The sequence below is a fragment of the Tetrao urogallus genome (genome assembly GCF_951394365.1).
Source record: "Tetrao urogallus genome assembly, chromosome: 1".
NCBI classification, from domain to species: Eukaryota; Metazoa; Chordata; class Aves; order Galliformes; family Phasianidae; genus Tetrao; species Tetrao urogallus.
Genome location: NC_136813.1, coordinates 33,640,178 through 33,662,001, shown reverse-complemented (window position 1 = coordinate 33,662,001; position 21,824 = coordinate 33,640,178). Strand labels below are relative to the sequence as shown.

Here is a 21,824-nt window from a genome sequence, read left to right as displayed (position 1 = left end):
TCATGAAGGCAATCTTGGATGTCAGTGTACACAGGTTACACTTCACAATCACCTCTTTGCTCCTGTGCTGTAAAGAGTGGAGCATGGGAGCCTGGGAGCTATTCCTGCAATCTTTTGGATAATAGTGAATGACAGCACACTGTGACTGTGACCTGTGTGGGCGCAAACTGCCCTGGAACATTGTTCCACTACGAGTTACAGGAATGTGAGAAAATTGCATTTCTACTTGACTGTTAAGACTAACACTTGCCTACTTTACTTTCAGTCTTCACCTTTCAACTTTATGTTACTCCCAAAAACATTTGCAGGACTCCTTTTACTTCAGAAGCAGGCTGATTCCATAGGAAAAAAAGTGCAGCGTTTGATGAAACAATTTTTCCCATTGGTTCGATTTGGCATTACAAAATATTTGTGCTCTACCTTCAATATTTCAGCCTGTCAGTACTCTGATTGCTGATATAGGAGACGGAAATTTGGACTCAAACAAGGATATACAGATAGTATGCTGTTACAGCAGTAATTAGAATGCTTAGGATCTTTGTAAAGCTTTCATATCAGGAATAGTGAATAAGAAGAGGATAAACTCAAGAGTTTTCCATTAGGTTCTAAAGGCAATTACTAGGCATAGCTGGTTTTTGTAAAACATTTATGCTAAATTAATAAATACTTAACAAGCAACAATTCCATTTAGAACTGCAGTGATTGGAATCTCATAAATATCAGGCCATTCTTTAAGATGTTTTTTATTCTTTGGATTTGTTGAGATTTTATTTTTCAGAGATCTGAGGGTTCCCACTGCTCTTTTTGTTGTGGAGTGGGGGCAGAGAGAGGGTGGGTTCACAACAATTGAGAAAACACTGCCACAATTTTTGTGTTTCTTTTCCATTTATTTTCCTCAACACATTACTTATCATTACACACTGCAGCTGCCAGAAGCTTTCTTTTGATGCCAGCAGTGTTTATGAATATTCCTTAAATTCTCTATCAAAGTGTAGTTTGTATTCATCTATCTATAGGTAGATACCACACGAAAGTGTTTGGAAACTAAATGGATCTCCTTTCAAAGCCATCAGTTTAGTATGAGATCTACATAAATTATCTGAGTATTATCAGAGTATAGCTTATAAAATATAAATATGGAGCTTATATAAATATAGACCTCTACGTACTTTGTCACAGATCACCAACACCAATTTGAAATGGCCAACTACAATATGCTTCTGTACAGAATAGAAAGCCTAGTAATGAAACACATTTCAGAAATTTAAAATAACCCAGATATGTTAATCACAGATCATTATAATTTCCCAACAGTTTCCTTTTCTGAGGAAATGTTTGTACCTACTTGTTTGTATGTTTGTACATTGGAAGAAATCCCATAAACACCTCTCTTGAATAAGATGTCAGCCACTGGCTGAAAGCATGCTGTCACTAAGCTTCATTTATGAGAATGAGATAGGATCAAGATTCATCTTTTCACCTTCACTCATCCCAACATAAGTAAGATTAATTTATTGCTTACTAATACTAGAGTTACACAAAATTGTTCATCCATTCTTTAATTAAGAAACTTGCTTTTTTTTTTTTTTTGCTTTTTTTTTTTTTTTTTAGAGAATGATTGAAACAATGTGCTCTAAAAATCAATGGTGATCATAAAATAGGTTTCAAGTTTGGAAGTTTCCATTTTGCAGTGTCCTAGAAACTACCAAATGTACCTTAATTTATGGAAAGATGCATGAGAACGAAACAAGATCCGCTATAATGCAGAGTGAAATTAGGGAGGAGGCTAAACCCTTAAGACTGAATTAGCCATCATGCACTTCCAGAGGTTTCCTTCCTCACTTAAATAAAAAGTTTGTTTGAATTTTGTCAGCAGTTTGATAACAATTGTTGTAGTTTCCACTTTACAGACACTCAAGACTTGCATTTAAATCATAGCAACTTAAATTTGCATTTCTTGTAATGAAAGGCACTGCCATATTAGATTAAATTAAAAACAGGAATTGTTTCCACACATCTCAATGCAAATGCAAGGTGCATTTGGAAGAAGTAGAGATAAGATTGAATAGAGTGATCAGCAAGAGCTAGTTTTTGGGAAGATGTAGGTAAGCAAGAGACAGATTGGAAAGGATTTGCTTTAGGAACAGGTAAAAGGAGCTGGTTCAGCACAGTTCATTTCTTCCCAAATTAGTTTGCTTAGAGTTTATAATTGATTTGCATTGAAATTTAGTTTCTATAAATCCTCTATCCTAGTCTCACTTAGCTCTGGCATACCCTCTTCTTGCCTCTGAAATGAACACAAAAACTATATTCAGTGTTTCTGAAAACTTAGTGAATCTCATCTAAACTGAAATATTGATTAATGTTTATTCCTTGCATTTCACACTTTTTAATAAAACACTAGAACAGCTACATCAATTAAATGTACGTTTTTATTTTTATTTAATCTTTGAAGGCTCAGTAATACTCTTCTGTGCCTTATCAATTCTTTTCTGCTCTGGATTAAGTCAAGTTGTGAACATTTAGCATGAAATATTATGGTCTAAGAAATTTCTTATCAAAGATCATTTAAGTACAGCTAACACTTGTTTAGGTGCTAGGGTTAGTGCTGCAGGGTATAGATGAAATAAGTCATGGCAACACACAGCACTCTTTTAACATCTTGGGGATTTTCTTCCATCTCACTCTTGCCAGTCTCAGAAATTGTTGAAAAAATAGGAAACTGATAAAAAATGGCAATAAAATGTATTTTAAGTATTTTTCATTACACTATCCAGCAAGGAAATGATAGAACATTTTTTATGAGTCGTGTTGTGTAATAGGCATGAGCCTTCTAGCTATTGCAGTCCTTCCCATTACATCTAAATTTTGCTTCTGGAAGGTAAAGAAGGCTTTTAAGGAAGAGAATTAGGTGTTGTGACGTTCTAACACCAGTGTCGAGGAATGGATTTCAGAGCACTAACTTTGGGCTGTATAAATGATTTTAAGGAGATAAGGGTGCCTGACAACAATGAAGGCTCACATATATGCAGTACCTTAAGGTGTAATAGGGATGGAGGGCCAGTGCAGGAAATAAGACCCCCATTTCCTCCTGCTGTAGTTAACCCAGCAGGTGTCTGAACACCACATAGTTGTTTCCTCGCTCCCCTCACATTCCTAGTGGAATGGGGGAGAGAATCAGAAGAAAAAGAAAAAAAAAAAAGAAGCAGAATTCGTGGGTTGAGATAAAACTATATACTAAGATAGAAAAATCAGTAAAGGATAATAGTTATGTCTGTATAAGTGATGCACAATCAATCGCTCACCACCCTGTGACCAGTGCCCAGCTAGCCCCCAAAGCAGTGGAAAAGAGCCGAATGAACTCCTGCCCCTTTCAAAACTCCTTCCACATGATGGTATGGAATGTCTCTTTGACCAGTTTAAGTCAGCTATCTTAATTCTGTTCTGTCCCAGCTGCTTGGGCCCTTTGCTAAGAATCGCCTTGATTCTGTACAATACTGCTTAGGAGCAGCTATAAACATCAGTGTGTTATCAACACGGTTTTTCTCCTAGACTAAAACATAGCATCATACAGACAATGAAGAAAAATCCATCCCGGATGAAATTATGAAATTATGACAAATTACTTGAGAAGAAAACAGGAATTAATTTTCTTTTTTCCCTTTCTGATAGTAAAAAAGAGTTTGGTATGTGGAAGTTCAAAATCACAATTTTGATTATTGGAGTTTTTTTCTGTTGTTGTGCTAGGAAGCCACATGGGTACAATGTGAACACGATTCAGTACCTTTCCCCTGACTTTCAGTTTCACTCATCAGGGACAGGGAACCAAGGTCAAAGTATGACACCACGCTGAGGAGCCAGTGATGAGGGCTGTTACTTTTACCAAGCCAAAACCACTTGACATGGGGGCATGTCCCTAGAATATTTTCTAGCAAAGGCAAGACATGATTCATAATGTAAAAATAATTTGCATTGGTGATAAGGGTGATGTGTAAGTGTCGTCTGAAGAAAATCTATCAGCATAGACATAGCTTCAAGAACACAATATAGCACATGGAAAACAAGCCAAAGAGATGAAATACTGCACTGAGTCTTTGAGCAATTTTCCTTGTTAACTTGGTAAAAGATGTAATGAGACTATAAGTGCAATCGTTCTTGCCTATAATACGATTTTATCATGCCCCACATTGAGATGTATGACTGTAATACAAGCTTATAATGCCATGTAATGTCTTTCCCTTTATTGTATTTACAGCTTTATTTTCCAATCAGTGTACAAGTATTTACATAAAAACTAAATATGTCCTTAGTACCAAGACTTTTATTGAGAGACTATGCAATGAAATAAAGCTTTTCAAAGTACATTTTTATTTAAAATATTTATTACCGGCTTTAGAAAAATCTGTGTCTCAACTTCAGTAAGTCTCTTGAAATCATTTTTGTTCACCATTAAAGGTAATATATAACAGCATTAGGCAGGATTTAAAAATCTCCAACTGATCGTATTTTGTTTCCCCAGGTTCACAGCAGGCAAGTCTCACATTGAGGACTTTTTTGTTCACATACTATTGCACAATTTCATTTTTTTCTGAATATAAAGTGTGTAGCCTTTAATAGATTATCAGTTATTCTATGCTAGGACACAATTTAAACTAAGGAAAGCTATTAAGCACAATTTTCAATCACAATCACATAATTGTAGGGGTTGGAAGGGATCTCTAGAGATCATCGAGTCCAACCCCCCTGCCAAAGCAGGCTTCCTACACCAGGTTGCACAGGTAGGCATCCAGGCAGGTTTTGATCATCTCCATGTAGGCTCTACAACCTCTTAGGGCAGCCTGTTCCAGTGCTCCGTCACCCTTACTGTGAAGAAGTTCTTGCACACATTTATGCAGATCTGCCTATACTTCCTGAACATTGCCATTAATAAAAGTAATTTTAGAAGACTTATCTCTAGATGATAGTAGCTATTTGGCCCCAGGTTACGTGAATACAATTTTGAAATGTTTTTGATTAACAGCAGTGTTCAAGGAATTCACATCTGGAAAAACTGAATTTTAATAGGTCTGAAGATGCCAAGGATCTACATTAAGATAAGATCTGAACACTTAGACTTCAGTAGTTTACAACGCGATCTCTATCTTACCTGAGTCTCAAAGCATTCAGTAGTGGTAAAGTCAAAAATATTATGGGCAAATGTTTTCTCACTATAGTCTTTAGAAACCTTAATTGTGATATCAAAGTTTTTTGTTGTTGTTGTTTTAATTTTCATCTTCATAGTGATTATTGACATGTGTGAGTGATGGCTATTGATTTCTCTGAGTGGCCAAATATTAGAAACATCAGTCTTACGGACCATAACTACTTCCAATGTATACAGCTAATTAATAACTTCTGTCTCTAATCAGTGATTTTTAATGTCTGATTTCTTTTTTGTCTTGCTGCTGCATGAAGGTAAAGCTTGCTACAGTAGGTGGACAAGTAGTGCATCTTCATCAATGTAAGCTTTTTTATTCACAAGACTTCGTGTAGATGTGCTTCTCCATGAGTAGTTTCCTTTTAACTGCTTTTGATATTATTCTTTTCAATTCACATTTTATTTGAAACAAGATGTATAGTGTGTAAATGCATTTATTTTATTCTGTACACTGTCTCAAATGGAGTTTTCAAATATAGTTTCACGTATAGTTTTGGTTTCAGATAAAAGCACAAACTAAATTAATAAATGACCATGGTGTAACGGTTCAAAGTAGTTTAAAAAAAGCCTATTAATTCTGACTGGTTTATGGATCTCCTGTAGATTGCTATAGAAAGGAAAATATTGAAAGTGTGGTCCATCGTCCCTTAGCCACTTTCTAGTTAATGCAGACAGCCATATGAAATATCTTTTCAGGAACAGATTAAATTGCTCCTCATAACTGATCATGTTGGGTTGTTTTTTTTTTTCTCTTCATTATATGTGTATTCCAGAACTTCCCTACTCTGATGGTTCAAAGCATTCCAGTTTCTAATAGGAATACAGTAATGATTATTGATTCTTGTGCTTAATTTGTCAGCAAATTTGGACATGGGGCTTTTCCTGATTATAAATAGACTGTGGAGTGGATGGGATACCAAATCACCGAAGCATGAAAGCTTTGAATCAATGTGTGAAGCAGTACAGGTTGTTGCAGAGTTTGGGATTGACACTAATTACTGCTTTATTTAAATAAAATACTGGCAAAGTAGAAATTATTTCTAAGGAATTAGTGCGTTTCTCCTTTTATTATTACTAATATCTAACTAGTTTTAAACTTCTACTTGAACAGCAGTGATCCTTCACTCTGATAAAAATAATAGTTCTCTGGATACATACTTACCAAGGTGAAATCTAGGACTACAAGTAAGCACGTGTGCTTTCTGAACTAGGTCCAGCAGCAAAGTTCAGTGTTTCTGAATAGGATTCCTTATAGCCAGTTTATTGTGCTGGTAATTGCCTACAGCCAAATCTGCTAATAACCGAGCATGCACCTAGGCATATAGAAAACCTTCCTTAAATGAAAGAACATACAAGGTGCCACCTGATTTAGGAAGCATCTGAAGCAACTTCAAGATGATTGAACTGGATTCAGATAGCGTATGTAAATGACTGAAGCAAAAATGTTCTGATTTCTTAGAAAGTGTGTTAATCACTAGAATTGAGCACCATGTATTAAGGACATGACTATGTGATTGTTTCAAGGAATTGTGGCTTCTTCCCTGCACAGCAAGGCACTTCCTAATGCCATTCCCTATTTTTGCAGGAAGGGAAGGTCTCTGGTCTTACAAGTTGACTTTGTTCATAGAATCATAGAATGGCTTGGGTTGAAAGTGACCTCAAGGATCATGAAGTTTCAACTCCCCTGCTACAGGCAGGGCCACCAACCTCCAGATCTGGTACTAGATCAAGTTGCCCAGGGCCCCATCCAACCTGGCCTTGAATGTCTCTGGGAGGAAGCATCCGCAACCTCTCTGGTCAGCCTGTTCCACCACCTCACCACTCTCTCTTGAAGAACTTCTCCCTGACATCCAATCTAAACCTTCCCTCCTTGACCTTACAACCATTCTCCCTTGTCCCATAACTATCTACCCTTATAAAAAGTTGATTCCCATCTTTTTTATAATCTCCCTTCAAATACGGGAAGGCTACAGTGAGGTCTCCTCACAGCCTTCTCTTTTCCAGGTTGAATAATCCCAGCTCCCTGAGCCTGTCTTCATAGAGGAGGTGCTCCGGCCCTCTGTTCACTAGTATATGCCAAGAAAGTCATGATTATCAATGCCATTGCTACTGTTTTAAAGGGAAAAAAAAAAGAAGAGGAAAAAAAAAAAGAAAACAAATTATGCTCAACTTTACTCAGTTACTTACACAAGAATTCCAGGTTGTAAGCAGCAAGTTATGAGAGACATCTTTCCGCAATTCTAAATTGGAGTTTCGAAGTGAGATGACACTGTAGATCGATTCCAACATCTACTGTGTCTTAGCAGTTAACTTGAAGCAGTTTCTTGCTTAGACTCATTGCTTTTATAAGTTACTTAAGTCACAGTATGAGAAGATGGGGAAAATGTTAAAGCCTCAGTGCATTAGTGTTCACTATGTCTTTTACAGAGTATAGTTCTTCATACTTAATTGATCCTTGGGCTTGACTATTTCGGGGTAAGGATTTCAGTGAACTGCAAAGTAGTTGGAACTGGAGTGTTAGTACACATCTGCACCTACTCTTTGATTCTGGCATTTTATCTTTTGCTTTAAAATTTTGATTTTAAAATCATTATTGATTTAAAATCGGTATTGATTTTCAAAACACTTATTTTTCCCTCACTCTTTTAACACAATCTAATCAAAAGCAGCTACAATGAAGCTTAAATTTTGTGTATTGACATAGGTGGCATGCTTTTCTCAGCTTGCAAATATGTGATCAGAATCAATAAATGTAAACATTGAAGTAGAATGAGATATTTTAATTTATATGATGGGTTTATTATGTGTAATTATGAAGATGTGTTCATCTCCAATCTTTGGCCTTCTGTGATACAGGAAATCTGAAATGTACGTTATTGCATCTTCAGGGGCAAATTATTTTCCATAATACAATATAAAAATTTGTTTTCTATTAATTTCACTTAGTTTTTCAGCTAAGTGAAAAAAAACCAGCTATTATCAAAATTTAATGAAGAATTATTTATCTGCTCTAGAAGATGATAGAAAGGCATTTATTTTCCTCCACTTCCCAAAAGGTGATTGTGCCTGTAAAATTTGCTGAGATTGTCCAAGAAAGTGTGTAAAATCCTCATCCATCACTGGGAGCCTCTGGTCAGGGAATGACAGTGCAGTAAATATCTTCAGCAGCTGCCTTTTAATGTACAAGCTGTTTTTGGTAGGAATTTTCAGCTCTCACATAAAACACACTGTCATGAGTGACTGCCTGTGCTCCAAAGTCATTACTATTGGGATGATGGAACATCTTTCAGAGAATAACCAAAAAAACTTTAAATGTCATGTCAAGTTTGCTGAAGCCATTTTCAAGCCTTGCTCAAGGTTACATGAATATTGAGTATGCCTGTTTTTAAAAAGTTTGAGATCTACGAGAGGGACTCTTCAGATTCTGGAGCTGCGTGCAGGGAGGAAATCTGTCTGTTAATACACGTCAGCCAACAAAGCTGAATCTGAACCAAGCACAGCTTCCTCTGACAGTTAATACCAATGATACTTAGCAAAAAGTAGCAGATTCTTAAAATTGCTTAGCTGCCTAAATAATAAATAAGAATTGTTACAACGGAAGTAGATTTTTTTATATTTCAAAATCTGATCGATTAAAAAATATGTAGGAAATTTAATTAACCAGATAGAAGTTTGGAAGCCATTGTGAAGTGCTGAGTAGTGTCTTCTCTTTGACTCAAGTGAGAAAGAAGGATCCTGTCAGTCTCTGTTCTTGATTTTATGGGAAATATGGATGCTAATCTAATAAAGTTGTGTAAAGTCTGCATCACTTCCAGGAGACCAGGCCTGCCACTTTTTTCTTCTTGACGTTGTTCTTGACTCTTTGAACATCATTAGTCTTTTTAATGTGTCATCTGCACGTGAAATTTTGTCTCATCAAGAGATGTTTTTAAATTACAGAATATTGAAACTGAGTATTTTATACTGAGATGAAATTTATTTGTTTTATCTTTCACAGAGAACCAGAAAGCACAACTAGAGAAGTCATGTTCACGCCACAATATCAGCTTAAACTCGACAAGAAGCCCGGTCACCAAAGAGGTTACTTATGATATGGAAACAAGTTGTATGGTATGGAACAAGGCTGCTGGGAGAAAGGAAGCCTACAGTGGAGAAGGCAACAAAGAAAGGAAAACAGAGCGTAACGGGTCTCCTTCTAAGGGAGAAACCATTCCAGAGGTAGAAGCTCTCCTGGCAAGGCTGCGAGCACTATAAAGTATAAAGGATTAAATCAAAGCTTTAAAACAAAGTATAATAGATAGCTTGAAAAGATACACTAATTTTCCATTATTGACATTATGTACTTCTGAATTCCAAACTTCTCTATGTATTAATACTCTACTTCCAAACTCCACAGCACCAGACTTGTTTTTCTTCTCATTAAAAAGATTTTTTGTGATGCCTTTATGTACTGAGACTACAAAAAAAATATCAGCAGAAACAAATAATACATTATTCCAAGTCACAATCATTTTATTCAACAAACTGCTGACCATATGTTTTGAGAACTTCTCAAAATAGGTGTATCTCATAAATATTGTTAGATCACCATGCCTGGGAATAAGGGAATGCAAGAAAAGTAGTCTTATGTTTTCCACTGCAATTTCTGTTCTGAAGAGATATTAGTACCTAAAAGGTGTTATTACAGCAACATTTGCAACTATAGTAATGGGAAATGTGTATCACATAAGTTTTTCAGACATGTTCCAGTTTGAGTTCATTGAAGAGCTCCAAAGTTTGCTTAGTATGCTTTTATAAAATGGAAATCCATGGACAGTAAACAGAAAAATCTATGCAGATTATGTACTTTATGTGTGAGTAATATATTGCTCCTCTTAATCTTAGTTATGCCAATTATATCAAGATAATATATATCTAATTTCTGTGAATGCAGTGTTTTGCAATCGTATCTGTAGTGGGCAAAAGGTCTTTCTCCACAGTTATTTACCAGTGTCATTTTTTAATCTTTTCACATGTGAGTTAATGTGTTTCTACAAAAGGAACATATAATGGAAAAGTTTCTACAATTGGTTTTTCACAAACTCATTTTCCAGTAGCCCATAAAGTCTTATTTGCTGGCACAATAGGAAACTTGCACATAATTGCATCTCTTTTATCGCACTGTCGTTGTACATTGTTACATGTTCGCTATCATATTTATTAATTGCACATCATAAAGAATTGCTACCTATGTTACCAAGTAGGAAGTTACTGTTAGTATCTTTGCTCCATTATTTAAAACTTCCTTATTATTAGAGTGTATTAGGTATCTAATATCTTTCTTCTAAATTACTCTATTTTTCTTTACAAAACACTGAAAAACATGTCTTTCAACAAGAGTCAGTTATGAAACCAGTGTTTCAGTGCTTCAGTGATTTTTATATCCTTGTTTAAGTTGCCTTCTTACTTTCTGCACCTAACATTAATAAAGTTAATTAGAACTCTGAAATTGGGCCTGTTTATACATACTGCATGGAGTGTTTTTCAGCCATCATGGGAATCAATCTCGTGTTTCTGGGGCTGTTGTAACCATCATTATATGCTCTAATTACATTTCCTGCATTAGCTTTTGAAAAATAGAAAATATGAGGAGAAGCCAGGGAAAGATGCAGGGAAATTCTGTCAGACCATCATTTATTTAGTGCTCCTTGCAAAACAATGGGCAGGGGTGTCAAACAAGGCTGTCTTTGGTGCCTTTTAGTGAGTGAACATCAACTGCTAATCTCATAAAAACTAAAGTAAAAGCTCACGCTGGAGTTAATAATGTCCTCTCCAGTCACTACAGTAAGTTGTAAGCCATAATTGTGCATAATGCAACTGTTGCTAAAGTACCACTACAATCTTCTGCACCTTGTCAACTGTTAAGACTTACTACACATGCTTACAGGGTACCATTCAAATTGCAGTCGACAGAGTACAGTACGCTCGACTAAATAAAACTAAATGAAATATATTTTGAAGAAAGAAGAATACAGTTGTTGAAGACGTGCTAGAATAAAAGGGCTGGGCATGGAGAACTACCTCTGAAGTACGAACGTGATGGCCAGCTGAATGAAGGTGGATGTACAAACTCGTTTTCATTAACAGTTTCATTTCATTTGTTCACTTGAATAAGTGAGTAACAGTCCACACCAGAACTGACAGTTCAGGACACCAATGTGTCTTTTTTCAAGCAAATCAAATTAATGAAGCTACCTACTGGAATTCTCAATAATCAAAGAGCTCCTAGCAGCCTAGCATCTTCTGATTTAACAGTAAATATTTACTTTTAAAACTATAGATCTTAAGCCATCTTTTTGTACAGGCCAAGAAGCTCTAAGGAATGTATTCCAGGGCTTTTGGTCCTTGTTAGATGTTGTGTTTCTGAATTCGTAATTCCAAGCAGACATCAAGTTAATTCACAGTTTCTTCTGTCTAACTAGGAGAATAAAAAAAGCTTTGTAACTTTTCACAACCCATGTAAATACAGTGTGTAGTTTTTCCCCTTCAGCGTTTCCTTTTACCATTGTAATGTGATGTAATCAGGATTGAAGTACACAGTCCAGTTGGTGTACACAGTAAGTTTTCTCTCTGCATTTCATCCTTCCTTATAAGTAAACAATTAAGATCTTTTGAATAGGAAAAATAAATACATGGATTAATGGATTCAAGTAACAGTAACCTTGAGAATATTATGTCTCTATTCCATTATATGCTCTTATGCTTTTATTAAAGTGTAAAACTCGGCTTCTAAATTGTATGGGGTAAATTGTTTTAATTCACTTAATTCATTAATTGAGTTTAAAATTTAAAGCTAAATAAATTTTTTTAAAAATGAATGCAGATTTGTAATGCTGTGTGCTAGTTATTTTTAGTAGGATGTTTTTAGTAAGTATCAAGCCTACTGCCTCATCTGTAGGATTGAACCGAAGGTTTCACATGAAGTGAAAAACCCTCTGTTTCTGTAATTCACACCTGAAGATTAAGTCCCTATAAAAAAAAAAAAAAAAAGCTTCCTGCTATCTTCAGACATAACTGTTCAAAGAAAAGCATTTGAGAGATCTTGTGGGGTATACTCCACTGCTCATTCCTTACTTGAGCAGCATACAGCAGGCAAAAACAGCAGGGGCTTTTCTTGCCAGTAAGCTGTAAGGGTCTAACACATTTTTGATACTTCACATTCATTTGGGATGACTTTTCATTTACTTCAGTAGAAGAATTTTGATTATTTCATCAATTTTTAGTTTACTTATACACCGGATTATTCATGGCAGTGGTCTAAATTCCTACATAAATAATTCTAATGGCTTGACCTTCTCAAGATATTAATGTTTGCTATCAGTTTCCTCAAGCTATATGCAACCAAGCTTGACATCTGGCTTATGGACCATAGGTGATATACTAGTCCATATGAACGCAGAACGAAAAATGATGGCAGTGACTTTATTACCAAACAGTACAGTGGCACTGTGGCTGCCGTGGCATACAGTCCTGTTCTGAATTAAACACATCATTAACAGAGCATGGATCAGCAATCTGGAAAAACTATTTACTTTGCATTCTCCATTAATTATGACAATACTTAAAAAAAAAAAAAAAAAAAAAAAAAGTTGGGGAAAAAAAAAAAAGTTGGAAAAAAAACCTCAGATGCAGCTGTTATACACAATTTTTCTGCAGCACTTACTTGTCTGAAACCACCTTACATGACCAGTCCTCAGCCTAGCCCAGCCGAAGTCATACTTTCTGGACCTAAATGGGTTAATGCTGAGCAACTTGAAGCACTGCAGCCCTTTGGGCTTCTGTAATAAAAGCTGGAAAAGAAGACATTTATTGCTAACTTCTTCTGCAGCCATTTCTAATGAGCAGGAACAAATTATAATTTTTACAATAATCTTTCCAAGCCTTACAGTACTTGGTGACTATAAAACAAATGGACAAGCAGGGGTTGGTAAACCCAAAGCCACAGCACCTAAAACGTAGTAAGAAACCAGAGTCAAGCGAGAGAGCCCAGGAAAAAAAAAAAAAAAAGCAATTACATGAAAACATTGTAACATTGTTTTCTCTAGAACAAAATAAAGCCTTGCTATACCAGCTCCTGTTGTTTTAATGTGATGTGTTTGTTATACACAACTGAACTAAAGCAGAAAAATAACTTCACTTAAAAGTCAAAGTCTGAGGAACTGCTTGTCTGGCTCACTAAATAAATTAAAAAATAATAGATGACTTGCAGCTTTTATGTGTTCAGTCTTACATTATGCCAAGTTTCCTACAGGTAAGAAATGCTGAGATGATCGCCTTGTGTTAATTATACAAGGGATTAATCAACTTTATTTAAATTATTCTGGCATGTGATGCAAGCACCTTTTACAGTTTTACTACTTCTCATTGCGAAAGCATGCCAGTAAAGCATTCTGGTCACTGTAACATCACTGAAGAGCAGATGAGAAGTGGTCCAGATAAAATTTTTCTCTCCCTTCCAGAGATAGCCATTAAGTTTGATACGTTAGCTGAGTACATTTTAAACTCCAATGTACTTTTATTTTCCTTCAGAAGTGCAGCTTTTTCTTTTTGTGATCCATGCAATGTCATGCACTGAAAAATTATTAAGGGAAATATTTTCTGACAACGTACCAAGCAGATGACTTGCATGCAACGTCAGTCTCATATACCACAGAGGCATAACTCTTGAATGTAATCCAAAGAGAGACAGATAAGGTTTTTTCATTCCACCAAAAGAAAATAGTTCCTTTCATCTAAATGAGCTTATTCCACTGCTGGTATTGGAGCTGCATTTATTTCTGGAGGGTAATATACCTCTCTTTTAAAATCTGTGTTATATTACCCAGAAAAAAAAAAAAAATAAAATAAAAAAATTAACTATGGAAAGGCAGAATTGAGGAGACTTCGTAGCAGAGTTGATTAATGTGCTGCCTGATTTCATTTCTGGGACCTGAAACTGCATCTAGTGTGGAATGAAGCAACTGGAAAAAAATAGTCTTATCTGACATCTTTAAAGGTCATGAAGGAAATGATGGTGGGTGATCCAGAGTTGGTATGGCCACAGGTGTCTTGTCTATTTGAAGACATATATCAGAATATCCTCAGAATAGCAATATTGTTGGGCTGCTCGTTTGCAATGCTCTCAAGCTATAAGAGGAAGGAAAAGTCTGACAGATAAATATGAATCCCCAGAAAACCTCAGAATATTTTCTTAAATTCAAGGGTCAGTCCTGCTCCCATTCACTTTGATAGGTAAAGTAAGAGCATAAGGAGTCAGATGAGTTCACATAACATCTCTGTACAATCATACGGGACAACGCTGCTCTTGGTAGCTATGCATGTTGACACAGAGAAGGTAGTACAGAAGGCAGTCTGTCCTCATAGTGTTTAAGATTGGAAGAAGCCACAAGAATGCTGGTCAACAAATTTGAGCTCAGATCCTAGGGTCAAAGTATAAGGGCTGCTCCAAAAGTAATGCTTCCTATTTCATTGTATTGGCCCACAGTGTCAGAGATGGATGTCTGCAGTATGGCAATAGAGGTTGAACCTTCCCACCAATATTCCATTACACGTTGTTACCATGTGACAGATGGCAGCAGAGGGGCAGTCCGACAAAATGGTGTTTGATATGGACGTGCATATGAAGCACGGATTTCTCTATGCAGAAAAAACTGCACCTAGTGATATTCATTAATGCTTGGGTCACCACTGCTGGTGCAAATTTTATTAGCACAGCATGCAGGCTCTTGTTCATTGCTGCTGAAAGTGCATGTCTAATGGTGGTGACTTTGTTGAAAACTAGCATTCTGTAGTTGAGAATTTGCTCTGTCGAATAGTATTGTTTTCTTTGTATCTCTTGTAGTTTCCATGGAAATAAATAGGAGGCATTACTTTCGGAGTGACCTACATAATAACCGAAAAACAAAACGAAAAGCCAACAGTTCTACAGACACAAATACAATAAAAGACTGCCTCTGTAGAATTCGAGATGTCAAAACTGCTACAGAAGGTCTGCAAAGAAAACTTGAAGTATGTCAACGTTGCAAGCCAGATGACTACATGCAAGCTACAAATTCAGAAGGACCTTTAAATCTCAATTACTTGGGTTTCTCTGCTATATGCTGTTCCGTCTCTTCTCGAAATTTTCAGTGCAAAGCAAACCATAACCTTTACAGTCTATAACTGTTAGTAACAATAATAAATACATAAACAGCTTTTGTGAAAGTGCTGCTTAATTTGTTGCATCTTAATATGAAGATTGTTTTACATAGTTGAAAACATGCATCGCAACAAGACTCTTTCCATTAAGTAAGACAGAAACGGCAATTATGCAGTCTGGATTTTTTGCTAATGAAGTGTACTTTCTGCTAATGGATAGGAAAGCAAAGCAGTGAAGTCAAACAAGTCACCTTGATAGTATAATGCAAGACCCATCAATTTTGCACAGGCATTCTTCAGTAATGAATCCTGGAGCACAACCCATCAACATTTCTCCTGAAAGACAACAACTGAGGTAAAGGAACCACAGTAAGTGGTTTGAAATGAAAAATGGGATAAGAGCTTTCTACTCCTTTAAAATTGGAATTGATTATGCCAAATTTATCTACAAGGTGCCTGAGCAGTGCATTAAAAATGCTTAGACAGAAAAAAATATGTTCTCATTGTGCAGTTGGTGGCACAATGCCACATTGTGCTACGACATCACAGTAAGACAGCTGGGGCCATATCTTCATATCTTTCCTTGAATCAACCAACTCTGTGGACAATCCGATGCAATAGAGATTCAAGTCATTGTGTGTTTTTTCTTTTTGTTTTTTTTCACTTGAGGTGTAAGAGGTTCAAATCCACAGTACAGATTCAATGCTGAAACCATAGGATGGCAGAGGAAAAAAGTCAGCTTTTTGTCTGTCTCTGCAGAGAATAGTGGTCACTCTGGTCCATAAAGAACAGAATGAGCTCTCATTAACTTCAGCCCCTGAATACAATTTTCTACTTCTTGATTACCAAATCCCCAAAGAAGGATCAGAAGGTTTTATTTTTCTCGGAAATACTGCGCTACAGTAAATCTTTCTACAAACTAATAAACAGTTTAAATTCAGCAGCATCTAGATAGAGCATCAAAATCAACAGGCAAGAACAAATTAAACTCTTCTTGTGAAAGACAGCACAGGATCATTGCTTCCTGTTTCCTTCCCAGTGTATTTAATACTAAATACATAAATCTATATCAAAATAAAGATAGAATTTCTTTTAATTACATACAACTAAGAAGATACAGTGTTCATGCTGTACCTACTACCAGGACGCTTTGATTAGCGACAGTTGTCTCACTGAATTAACCTGTCCCATTATTCAGTGCAAAGCAAGTCCAGTATATGAACACAGATGGCCATGGTAAGGGCCTAATCCTGTGACGTCCCCTACATGTCCTCGTAAATACTCAGCTCATCATCCTCAAACGGCACAAAGTCATTCAGAGCACAGGGTTTCTACAACCTCTCAGGATCATGCCCTAATGAATAAAATATACAAAGGTGACTTGAGTAAAATCCTTTCCAATGTGCTGACAACAGTAAAATAAAATATTCCTCTTAGGACATTTTCCTGGCAGAACATTTTGACCCCTGTATGACTGGCCTTGAGAAAAGAATGGGTAATGCTCTAACCAATTCATCCAACTGATTTTACGGCATTTTTGTTTTGCCAAATGTTGGGCATGTTGTGTAGATCACCACTGAAAAATGAAAATTGTTCATAAGTGCAGCAGATGTAAAATATTAGACAGAGCTTGCAATATCTTTTTAACTTCAAGTGCCCTGCATGTAAACTGTACTGTTAATTGTTTCATTTGGAAGCAAAAACATTTTATTCTGTTTTACAAATCTGCCTCATACTGTACACCAAGCAGTACCCAAGAAATCCAACTTTGTCCTTGACCGCTGATGAAATTTTACTATTATACAGTAATTGCTGTGCCCTGAACTCTTATCCCCCCTACAGATTTAATATTTCTCCAAAGAGAATGGTTCCTCTTAAAGTGGTATTATTTTATCCTTACAGTGCAGCTCACTAAACTTGCCTTTTGCCCCCTTGTTCTTAGACTTTAAAAGGAGACTACAGCAATCTGATAGAGCACCCACTGAGAAGAAATCAAAGGCTCTTGTTGACTTCAGAGACTGTTAGAGACAACTCCTAAATGGGATGACTCAAAGTGCAGCTCTAGCCTGGAGGCAGCTATACAGATGGTGTTGTGGGGCTTTATTGTCTCATTGCTTCTGGCTCCAATCTGTGCAGTTTTTACATATAATTATTATTTTCTTGTTGCTAGCCCAATAAATATGATGCTGAATAGGCGAGTTGAGTTCTGCCTGCCTGAAATTTTAAAAAGCAAAAACAATCCTACAATCACTATTCACATTAACACCTAAGTGCTGCCAAGTTCAAGGAAATGAAAGAAAGGCTATCAATCAAGAGCAAGAATGGGTCTTGGGTACAGTTCTCATTTTCCTTAAAAGAGCCACAGCCATTAAGTCCACTCAAGAAGAGTATACAAAGGATCTGCAAGGCAGCATTTCTGTTAGTGACTGAACCAATTGAAGGACAAAGCAACAGGCAAGCCATTCTGAAGGCCAATGTCCCAGGACAAGCTGTCTCCTTACTGCCTGTTGTGATATCTACAGAGAGTACAGGAGCGGGATGGCACAGGTCAGGCTTGTTTCAGGGTCAGTTTAACAATTATACAGTATGGGTGACTGAGGCCAAATGTGTTGGCCCACATTCTGACACAGTTCTGGCATTCCTATATAATTCCTTTAAGAGCAAAGTATATTAGTGCACATCTCCTGTCCATCCAGCACTAACACAGACATAGATTACTGACTAGAAGTAAGAAATATCTGAGTGAAATTTTCTCTGTCATGCAGAACAAAACTAACTCCTTTAGCATATGTCAAGGTATAAGAGCATAGTGCAGTATATAACCTTACCAAGAAACTGATCAGGTTGTTTGCATGAAATAGTTACCATCAGTAGTTTGTGCATATGGTTGTCATTAACAAGTGAAAGAAAGTTAATGCTGGTAAAGTTAAATTAACATGAAATGCCTGACTTGTCTTATTCAGTCATTTGACAGTGGCATATGCTCCTGCTTTACACATGAAAGCTTAATTACAATATTTCAGGTGGAAAACTGGTTAATTATATAAAAATGAGACCCAGAAGTCTGTAGTATGACACCTTTCTATGCTTCCCAGGGGGTATCATGCATGAAGGAAGATGCTTATTGTTGGCAACGTTGATCTAAGGCCAGCAGGAAGGCACTGTCACTGAAATAGAGGGTCCCTGCATACAGTCCAGCTATAATGAAGAGCAAAATTCATTTTATATAAATTGTTCTTTGTAACAAAGCTCTTTTTCCTAGGACAATACACTGTCTCTTTTGTGGGATTCATTTTACCTAAGTTCAGACAATTCTGATGTAATAGCGTCCAGCCGAGGTAATCACTCATTCTGGCTTTCCTCCTATATAGAAAAGGCCAGTTTGAACTCTTTCCATCTAATATGTAAAGAGGAGAGAAATGAGTCTATAGCCATGTCTATTTCCCTTCTCTGACTAAAGAGAGAGCCTGAGGGAACCAGCTCAGATGTGGGCAGATGAATCCGAGCATTTGCAAATGATTAGAGGGATCAGTGCAGTGTGCCACATGAGTCTAGAATAAAGGGTAGCTGAAGCCCTACTCAGCAACCTGTTATGAACTTCACTTGCTTTGTTCTTCTTTGGCAAGATTAAAACAGCATCCACTTCTACACCTCTCAAAAGGAGGAGGTGAGTTGAATCCTCTTGCCAGTAAATTGAATGGCATTAGCACAACATTTTTTTTTCCTTCCACAACTTAAGAAATACCAGGAAATCTTCTTCCTCATGACCTTTCCTTTCACATTTCAATTGACTGTAAACTGGACATACCTCCCCAAGGCTGAAGCCCAAGCTATGATCCAGCATTGCACACATTTTAATCTAGAGTTCAATGGAGTTGTCTGTTTTCTCATGGATTTTCAGCTCAGTTCAGTCCTCAGTTTATTCACCTTTGATTCAGCCACCAGTATTCAGTCATTAAGCCTGTAGCAAAATGGTGATTCACTGAGGAAGTGCCTACTTTTACTCTTCATGCTGTATGTTTCCATACCTTGAATCAGTCTTTGTCTTGTACAACAGCTATTCACAGCCTGAATTGTATTGAAAATACACAACTTCTGCAAATACCTCAGCTTCATACCTGTGTTTTAGTCACTTATAAAGCCTGTTTGCCAACTCACATCTACCAGTATGAAAACTCTCTCTAAAAATACTGCATAAGATATACAGTACAAGGCTGTGCTTTCACCTTAGGCTTTTGATGACAAGAACAACTACTTGAGCTTCATCTTGAGGGGTTATAACGTGACTTTAAGTTCTTCATAAAAAATATAGAAAAAGATATAGCTTAAGAAGATATCAAAAGTCTTGCAATTGTGGTTGTTTTTTTTTTATTATTTATTTCAGAAAACATGATGAACAAGAAAAAAATAGAAAAAAATCACTTAAGCTTTCGAAAGGAAGAGCATTTCAGAATGCTGACCTCATAGTTTCACCTTCCTCTCACCTAATTGTATCTACATGCAGGACTGCATTATCCTCTGCTACAGTATTCCAAAATGCTTCATAGATCATAAGTGCAGCAGCACACTTGAAAACCTCTGGCTCTGTGGCAGATTTGCACTCTTACAGAAAGAAGAGAGATTGTTTAGTGTCACGTTCCAAAAGGCTGAAGATTGTCACTTCAGTACAGGGGATTTGTACAAGGCACAGCTTTTACCAGAGAGCAAAATACCTAATCTAGATATGATTTTATTTATTTTTAATAAGGGGGAAAGTAAAATGTACAATCTTCCAACATTGCTGCAGACACATGATGGCAGGACAAAAAGCAATGAGATTTTATTCCAAAGCAAAGCTTTGTATTGCTGAAGGCAGAGAAACCTTTATTCCATCAGCTCACAGGAAAAGCATGAGATTTTCTAGAGATAACTGCAATACAGTTAAGACAATATAGTAACAACAACAAACGTCTCTGAGCCCTGGAGGGAAATTCAGGGACTTACCTGTGTCAAGCAGAGTGCTTATCCCATTGTGAGAAGAGTTACAAACTATGGAAGCAATTCAATTCTGTAAACACATCTAGCACCCAGCTGATCTCTCTTTCTACAGTTTTTTCAGTCACGTTAAAATCTCTTGTACACAGAGTCCTTTGTCAAGGAACTCAACCCATTTACTCCCCTACTCCATCTCCTTTTATTTATTTTGAACTTCACTCCTACCGACTCCATGTTCTGGCCTTAATTCCTGTGCTGCAGGTAAAGCTCCAACCTTCCCTGGCAGTTTAGGAAGAGTCGCAGACTCTAAAGGTTCAGCAATTCATCATCATTTCCAGAAAGAAGCAAAAGAGCAGTGGTGGTGATTACTGACTCTATCCTAAGGGCAACGGAGGAACATATCTGTCAACCAGACATGACACTCAGTGAAAGTTAGCGCCAACTGCTACCCTATGCTGCTCATCCATATGGCATTAATAATACTGACAGGAATGACCACTACAGACCAAAAGTCACTAAAAGGAACTACAGCGTGGATGGAAAAACTAGAAAGTGCCAGTTCTGCCTAACAAGAATCGTATTTCAGGTGAAAACAGAGTATAGTTTTGGAAGTGGCACTGAAGAATGGACTGTGGTTCGGTATGTGATTGGGAAAGCATTAAGTGCACATTACAACTGTATTTGCATTTAATGAGTCTAGTGAAAGGAGAAAATTAATGAGACTAACAGTATAAGCAGACTGTTCTAAAAACAAGTGAAGATCAGTGTACTCCCATAGAGTCCGTACAGGAGGATACTAAATTGATCTCCAGAACAACTCCGTTAACTACACACAAGTAAACAGGTAAAGATGTAAGGCTAGATACATGATCAAGTTCATAACTGAATCAGTGTAACAAAACTGGGTAGATAAAGTGAAATAAGAGCAGAATGGTTGCAAAGAAATAAGAAGAGTTCTGGAAGGGACACAATAATAAATTCAAAAATTTGCATGATTAAGTCATGTGGAGATCTGATTCAAGGACAGTGGAAGCTAAAGACGGCAGTTCCTCCCAAAATGCCCCACCAAAACAAACAAAATCAAAACCAAACAAGCAAAAATACAAATGAACAACAACAACAACAAAGTCATGGAGATAAGTATATAAGTTCAAATGCGAAGACTGAAAATTAGTATCTGTTGCCAGATGCGAATAGAAGTAAGTTGGGTTTGAGAGCCAGGAAGATTTCACAATAAGACAAACTTGACTGAGGCTTCTAAAGGCAGGAAGAAAAAAATTGAAGGCACAAACCCGAAAGTGATGCAACCTGAAATACAGCTGGCAGCTAGCAAGATATCTGTTTGTAAAAATACTGGTGTTAACACAAAGATGAAGAAAAGTGTTGGTCTCATAATTCAGCAGAAAAATAAAGCTATCAACAGACAACTACAGGAATGCTTTAATATCTCCCTTGCATGCTTTCACTAAAAAGAGAT

At 36.7% G+C, this 21,824-nt stretch overlaps 1 protein-coding gene across 1 annotated transcript in view; it reads left to right on the top strand.

Annotated features, from left to right (window-relative positions):
* The window catches only part of DIAPH3 (diaphanous related formin 3), a gene marked incomplete at both ends in the record, with an annotated part of 225,786 nt that extends 216,335 nt beyond the window's left edge, over positions 1-9,451 (top strand). The window contains one exon of the mRNA XM_079534573.1: positions 9,195-9,451. Coding sequence (XP_079390699.1) covers positions 9,195-9,451 — 257 coding nt within the window. The remainder of the gene's footprint in view (positions 1-9,194) is intronic.
* Positions 9,452-21,824: the final 12,373 nt, after the last annotated feature.